Source organism: Thalia democratica, chromosome 8 (assembly GCF_965202585.1).
Source record: "Thalia democratica chromosome 8, ktThaDemo2.hap1.1, whole genome shotgun sequence".
Classification (NCBI taxonomy): Eukaryota; Metazoa; Chordata; class Thaliacea; order Salpida; family Salpidae; genus Thalia; species Thalia democratica.
In genome coordinates this window covers 35060973-35069662 of record NC_139172.1, presented here as the reverse complement: position 1 = coordinate 35069662, position 8690 = coordinate 35060973, and the positions used below count along the sequence as shown (strand labels likewise).

General features: G+C 27.8%; 1 protein-coding gene across 1 annotated transcript; it reads left to right on the top strand.

Annotated features, from left to right (window-relative positions):
* The first annotated feature begins 1679 nt into the window (after positions 1-1679).
* Positions 1680-2975, top strand: LOC145842506 (uncharacterized). The gene is made up of 3 exons (XM_082949963.1): positions 1680-1845; positions 2272-2370; positions 2808-2975. The coding sequence occupies exons 1-3, from the start codon at positions 1716-1718 to the stop codon at positions 2933-2935; spliced, it is 357 nt and encodes a 118-aa protein (XP_082806089.1). The 5' UTR covers positions 1680-1715; the 3' UTR covers positions 2936-2975.
* Positions 2976-8690: the final 5715 nt, after the last annotated feature.

The following is an 8690-nucleotide window of genomic DNA, read 5'->3' as shown; positions in this document are numbered from 1 at the left end:
TTTAAACAATTGGATTGACTTTGAAGTCCCGACTTACAATGAATAAGTTTGTTTCCTAGCTTCTCTTGCTTTAGTTTAAAAACATGTGTTATATAGAATTTAAGAAACAAAAACACGTTATTATTCTGACAACATGTTAAAACATGAATCTTAAGTAAGGATTACTTATACCTCATTATTGTAAACTTAAATGGAATTTAAATTAAGTAATATTATATATTTTAAGATTATACAAGTTTAATTAAATTTTGACCTTTACAGAAAAATTTTCTAAGCTGTCATACATTAGTTGTATGAATTTTGTGTCAAGTTTGTTTAGTTTCTACGTACAAAGTTCATGCTTCTAAATAATGGAAAAAAGATCTTTTTTTTCATTCAATTAATTTAAATAATTTACGATGGTTACTTTAAAATCTAAAAAGCAGTTAAACGAAAAGCTTTCTAAAAAAATATTATTTCAAAGTCCGAAATATTTTTGCAGACTACAATACACTTACTACTGTATTATTTTCATATGTTTAAATAGTTTTAGATTTTCCATAGTTTATCAAAGTTAATTCTAGTCTTTAGAAAAAAAAATTATTATTTAGACTAAACATTTTTTAATAAAATTGTTTCACAGTTTTAAACACCAATAAAGCAGTTTGTAGTTCAAAATTTTTCAAAAATTTAACCGAAAATTTTTAAATAACTTATATAATTTTATTAAATCTTTGCTTTTTTATACGTTTACTGGTGAAACATTTAATCTGGTTTAAAATTATTTAAGTTTAATTAAATTCATTTTTAAGTTTGGTTAAAAATATATTTTGTCTTAAATTGTTTCAAACTACTGTTGTAAGCTTTAACTTATTTTAAAAAACGTTTAAATGCGTAAAAAATATTTTATGATACACTGAACAAAATTTAAAAGTTTTAAAAACTATCTTTGTCTACCATTTATAACCTCATTCACACAAATTATTAACAATAACTATAAGACTAGAAATAAGTTAAATACCAAATAGAAACTAAAAATCAAAAGACTGATAATTTAAAATGCATAGTCCTTAAAACACATGAAGTAAACGAAATCAGCTTTTTATTGCATTTATAAAATTAAGTCGTTATATTTACTGTTGCTAATTTCAAGAGTATAACAATTATAAAGGACAATTGAACTACTAATTTCTTACCAAATTTTTTACATCTTCACAGTACAGTAGCCAGATTTTCTGTAAGGAAATTGCCACTCATTTACTTGATTATGATATTTTAAGCTGATACTTAAAAATATTATATAGTATAAAAAGAAAATTTTTGGCAGCCCTGCCGTGAGGTTTTCAGACATCCAAAAATTTTTTAGACCGTATAAGTTTGTACTAAACTTAACAAGAAGTTTTTGTGATATTTAAAACAATATAGACATAACGCATGCTAAATACAGTTTTGAATACTTGGTTTGAGTTTTGATAAGTTACACAAGTTCAGCATTTATTGTTTTAACGCAATACGCAACTGTGCAACAAATAACAGCTGTTAAACTCAAGTACCCAAGTTGAATAAATGACACACATGCCATTTATTATTAGCCTCGATCAGTTTGTTCAACTAATATTCAGCACAACAAACCACGTTGTCAAAACAGCTGCCGAGTTTGTTTTCACAAGCTCGAGTACAAAAGGCGGGCGCGGCTTCAGTTTGACATTCAGTTACTCGATACATCGAATATCAAAATGAAACTCTTCTTCGTACTCGCCCTCTTCGTCGCCTCGGCCTTCGCCGGAAACAGCGCCAGCAGCTCCTTCACCGGACCAGCCGAGCTCGTCAAGCACTTCGCCGAGCACACCGACAAGGGAGCCAGAGGTTTGAACGCGTTTGACGTTTGCAAAATCTGAGATTTATCGTAAAATTTAGCACACAGCTAATGACTAGTTAATTATTTAACTGAAGCTTTAGGTGTTTAATGATTTCTTAAAGCACAAGTTTTGCATTGGTAGTTGCAAAAAGTAATATTTTAACTTTTACTATACTGATCAAATTTTTTAACTAAGAATTATTCATCAAAGGTTTAAATAGAAATACTTTATAAAGTCTGATAATGTGAAGTGAGATACTCAGAATAGTATACTAACCTTTTTTTTAACAGTGTGGTGTTGTTTTTAACTAAAATAGTTATACTTTTTACCTCGTACTTTAGCAAAATAATATAACAACCAGAACAACACATCTTACAACCCTTTTAGTGTCTGTATTGCTTTATAACTAACTAAAAATCAAACAATTTTACAGCCTGTGTTGCCGTCAAAGCCCCAAAACGTGAAGCTCAAGAAATCAAACTCACCAAAGCCCAATTCGACGATTTGTTGGCCAAATGCAAGGCTGGCGAGCGTGAGTTTTCTATTAAAAATAAATCAAAGCAAGTTATTGAAACAGGATAAAAAAATGTTTGCAATTTTATAACAGTTTGAAATATTTTTACAACCAAATATTCAAAAAATTTCAATCAAAACTGCGTGTGCGACACATTTAATACGAAAGTTTTGAAATTAAAAGTATTTGAAACAAATTATTGTAATGTTACATGAACAAGATCTATTTTTTTCAATGTTTATGTCAACTTAGATATTAAATATAAGATAAAGTAATCGTATTTACCTACCCGTTATACATATACGTACATAGAAACAAATTAAAAAAAGATAACTTGTTATTAATACTGAGAAAAAATTGTATAGTGTACACATTTTTTCATATCAGCACTTGATCTTGCAAAAATAAATGATTTAATACAAACACCAAATAGATATTTAATTTTTTTTTTTCAGCACTCGACCTCTCAGCCTTCGGAGTCGATTGCACCCCAGTCAAAGTTTCCGCCCAAGCCCAAGCCAGTTTCTCAAAAATTGTCAAACCAGAAGTCCACATCCTTCCACACCCAGTCATCAAATGCTAATTGTGACGTCACTATCGTTTAATAAAACGTGATTTGAAAAGTTGTTGTGTTTTTTGTATGTAACAAGAGTTTATATAAATTTTAATAGTTTTATTTTATTAAAGTTAGTAATAATGTTCATTTACTCAGCTATGTAAAGAATTAATAAACCTTCAGGACAGTTCTGATTAATATTAAATATTAAGTTGAACGAAATTATTTTTAAAACAAAAAACTAGTGGAATAGCTAGTAACTTAACGTAAAACTAGTTTTAGAAACTGCCTCAGCAGTAATTAGTTTTTAAAATGATAAAGAAATAAATCAGAAGAATTTTTAAAACTCATTTGTTGTTGCAAATGGGAAGCATTAATACATAAAAAACAAACATTTTAATTGAGTGCAAATTTCTGTAGTTGCATAAAAACATTTTTTGTAAACCAATCAGGTTATTAATCTGCTTTGATAATTTTTGGTCTTTTACAATAAATCGTCGCTGTAGAACTATTAAAAAAATACTTATAAAAATAAGGATAGTTAAAATTATTTAAAGATTGACGACAGAAAAGTGTTGAGTATGTATTGAAATGGAAATTAAAAATAAGTATAAATATATAAATAATATATAATAAATAAACATCGATTATATTTTAATTCTGTAGATATATTCAACGTACAACCAATTTAAAATTAAAAATTTAAATTTCACTGAAAAATAGTTAGATGCTAAAAACATTGTTCAAATTTAGTTATCAATAAAGGAATCTAATAAAGTATGAACACAAAATTTAATTAAAAGCCCACAATAAGTTTATGCTTAAACTGACTAATTAATTATGTTACTGGGTTTTTCTAACACCTTGCTCTAACGTTAAAATGTGTACTATGTAAGGTTTTTGAATAAAACCATTTATTTTTCTGTCATCATGCTGAAACATAATTTTAAAGTAGGTTTTATTTATATCTCGTAATTGTAAGTTCACGCAATTTTTTTTTGAAGCATTCCATATTTACAAGCTAATACAAGCTTATTTAACTTTTGAGTTTTCAGACAAGCTTTAAGCTAGCAAAAATAGTTTGTAGAATTATTGTTAAATATCAAGCACTTTTGTCAAAATAGAAATACATTTGATTGCTAATCATGTTAACAAAAAATAAATGACAACTTTCTATGAAAATAAGGTAAAAACGTATACTTTTGAGATAAATATAAACTATATCTTTTAAAAATACCTTTGTATTTAAAACTACTACCTAAAAATATCTAATAAATTAGTTATTTATTTATTTGTCTTGTAACATAGCTCTTTATCATCGTATAGCAAATTATATTTTTCCAATAAAAAATATGCAATTTTGTCAATTAATAAAAAGCTTACAACACAATTTGTAAGCAGACGTAACACCTTAAAGGAAAACAATTTTGAAACCAAGAAGTTTGAATCAATAACGTATACTTGGTACTGTTAGAAAGATATCGAAAATAGTAATACCAAGATACTCACTAACATTTGAAACGACACGTATGCGATTATTTAGTAAACAGTTTTCGAAAACCAAAAAAAAAAATTTGTTTTGTTTTTGATTGATTTTTCCATCAAAAGCAGTTGTTGAAATTTAAACTCTTTCATCTTCCAATCCATAGTACAATAGTACATAGGAATTCGTGAAATATATTTTTTTAACTTAAACTTAAAGTAAGCAAGCTAAACAGGGTTTAGTAAAATTTTTATCAAACTTTGCAAAAGCTTGAGTTTACCATTGAACAATATATAAACTAGTTTTGTGTTTAATGAAAATTTTCAGTGAGTTGTCAGCGCTGATGGATTTTCCCTACACTCACTACCACACGGGAGCCAGAAGAGACGAGAAAAATGTTTGGAAAAGAAGCGGTGACGGAACTCAGCTAAATGTGAATGATTGGTCACCTAATTTTCCAAAAAGCCTCGACAGCCATAATTTTTTGTACTGACACTTCTACAATAACTTTCACATAAACACCGTTTGGAACAATCCTGATCGCTCGCGTTACTTTATTTGTGAATACTAACTTTATTTTTCCTACCGTTATATTATTTTAAAAATATTAACAATATTTTAAACTTAATTTTAGAAATCTCAGAATATAATGTGACTTGTTAACTCTATACTTTAATTGTTAGTATTTAGAACCCCTAACTTTTTCTATTTGCATTTAAAAACAATACTTTGTTTCCAAGTTATATGCCTCTTATAGCAAAAGATGTTGATTTTCATTGATTATTAATAAATATTTTAAGAATTTACTTACTTTCACAACAATTTAAAAATGTTATACTTTTGGAAATTTTTTAAATAATGTACTAGTTCTTTTGTTGTATGTCTAATGTTTTAACTTTATTTATGTTTAAACTTTCCACAAAAAACAACTAAATAACTACATACAGTTCATAATTTACATAACTAACTAAATGAATTTATTTCTCCATTAGTACTTGAGATCTCTTTATTTGTTTTCTTAAAACTAAAACAAAAAATAGTTAACTAAATACTAGTATTGCGTTGTTAATGTATTCTAAGTTGTTCGTTTGAACATTAAGTCCCTCATAAAAGAAATATGAGGCATTTCACATGAAAATAATGATAATTTTAGTAAAACGTGCATGAGTAATGTCTTAAATAAAAACAGTTTAGATTAAAAAAAAGCGTAGACCTTTTAAAATAGTAATAATTAAGTGTAAAATAAAACTTTTTGAAAATATATATTTTTTTTTTGCTATAGTGACCGTTAGAAAATTGAGGGTCTTTAAAATTTGCAATCGGGCATATTTGTATATACTATTAATTATTAGAAACTTGTTAGAAAAATTAAGATGATAAAAATAAACTCTTTTGCTGGCTAAAACATCAGTTGAAGTTAAGATATCCAAAAAACATTTTTTAAAAAGCCCTACTCAAAAAGTCAAACACCAATCACAACAGATCTTTTTAAATTAAAGGCAAAGAAACGTTCTTTAGAATAAAGAAATCTTTGTTAGCTCTAATGATAAGGAAATTGATTTGATCTAAAGTTTGGACATTTTTTAAATGTCAAAAAATGCTTATCGAACTAAGTTAATGCTCGTATTTTAAAAGCTGTAAAATTCGGTGTCTAAGAAAAGAAATAAACACCTATTAAAAAAATGATTATAGTAAAGTATAAAATAATAAAAAACCAACGAAATTTAAACTTAATTAATTTTTATACTACATGTTATTTAACTGTTTGTTTTACTTTTTTTTTTGCAAAAACGTTTATAAGTGAAATAAATTATTGAACAAGTTAATAAAAGGCCATCTATTCTGCCTAGTACATGGCCCATTTCTTTGAGTACTACTAGGCTCACAAATGTTGGCTAAATAATAAAGTCACCAATACAAAATAACTAACGGTATTAACAAAACAAGTATTAACAAAGAGAGAAGTTATCTGAATAAATAATTTTCATGCAAAGATTAGAAAATAATAACAGAAGAGCTATTTATTTACTATCATTTTGTAAGTAGTCACCAACTCATCATTTTAACTTTATATTTTACAATATACATATCATTGATTAAATACTTTCTAAATTATAAATTTCAGCATAAATACAACTATCAAATTAAAGTAGATCAAAATGTTATAGCTATCACATCACAGTATACCGTAACAATACAACTATCACATCACAATATATCGCAACAACACAACTTTCACATCACAGTAGATCGCAATTTTACAACTACCACATCACAGTAGATCGCAACAACACAACTATCACATCAAAGTATATCACAACTATATAACTACCACATCACAGTATATCACAACAATACAACTACCACATCACAGTTTATCACAACAATACAACTACCACATCACAGTAGATCGCAACAATACAACTATCACATCATAGTATATCACAACAATACAACTTCCACATCACAGTATATCACAACAATACAACTATCACATCACAGTATATCGCAACAATACAACTATCACATCACATTAGATTGGAACAATACAACTATCACATCACAGTATATCACAACAATACAACTATCACATCACAGTATATCGCAACAATACAACTATCACATCACAGTAGATTGGAACAACGTAACTACTACATCACACTTAATCGCAATCATACAAAAAGATTTATACCGTTGCTTAGTCTTTTATAGAGTTATATTAAAGTTTATGATCTTAAATCTAAAAACTAATCAAGTAAGAACGTATAGTTAGTTCTATTGTTTTGTTAGAAGTTTTTTCTTATTCTAAGTAAGTAGTCATTTTAGTTAGTGACAGATGCCTGGATTTGACCCGTTATTGTAAAAACTTTTGCGTTACCATTGGTAGCCATGCATTTAAGAAATACATAAATATAAATCTATAACAACTTATAAAAAGTACCAAGTTTTTTAAAGTGTTGTGTAAATACTTGGTAGCTAAGTGCTACCCGGTAGTTAACTGCTACTTTGCAGCTAACTAATTATTTGTATATAACTCACATTTGATAGCTATCTTCTACTTAGTAGCTAGCTTCTACTTCGTACCTAACTTATACATGGTATCTAACTTATACATGGTAGCTAACTCCTACTTAGTACGTATTTCCTACTTGGTAGCTAACTCTACTTGGTTGCTAACTCCTATTTGATAGCTAACTCCTACTTAGTAGCTAACTCCGACTTGGTAGCTAACTAATGATTGGTAGCTATTCTATTTTTTTCCAGCTAACTCCTACCTTGTAGCTTACTAATACTGGGTAATTAACTCATAGTTAGTAGCTAACTCATATTAAATAGCTAAATAATACTTGGTAGCTAACACCTACTAGAAGGCTGACTCCTAATTGGTAGCTATCTACTACCAGGTAGCTAACTACTACTTGGTAGATAACTCATACTTGGTAGCTGACTTATACTTGGTAGCTAGCTCGAACTTGGTAACAAACAAATACTTTGTAGTTGACTCCTACTTGGTTGCTAACTCGTACTTAGCAGCTAACTTCTACTTATTAGCTAACTCATACTTTGTAGCTAAATCCTTCTTGGTACCTTATCCTACTTAGAAGCTAACTCCTACTTGATAGTCAACAAATATTTGGTAACTAACAATTGAAATATTTTTAAATTATGCAAAGTTTAATAAAAGGCCAAATATTCTTCATGGCCTATTTCTTTGAGTACTAATAGACACACAAATGTTGGCTAAATAATAAAATCACCAATACAAAATAACCGACGGTATTAACAAAACAAGTATTAACAAACAGAGAAGTTATCTGAATAAATAATCTTCATGCAAAACTTAATAATAATAATAAAAGAAAATATATTTATTTAACATCATTTTATAAGTATTCACCAACTGATTCTTATAATTTTATATTTTACAATATGCATATAATTGATTAGATATTTTCTAAATTATAAATTTCAGCATAAATATAACTACCACATCATAGTAGACCGCAATGATGCAACTATCACATCACAGTAGATCGGAACAATACAACTATCACATCACAGTAGATCGCAATGTTACAACTATCACATCACAGTATATCGCAATGTTGCAACTATCACATCACAGTAGATCGCAACAATAAAACTATTGCATCACAGTATACCGCAACAACACAACTATAACATCACAGTATATCGAAACAATACAACTATTACATCACAGTTAATCGCAATCACACTCAAAGGTTTATACCGTTGCTTAGTCGTTTATAAAGTTGCATTGAAGTTTATGATCTTAAA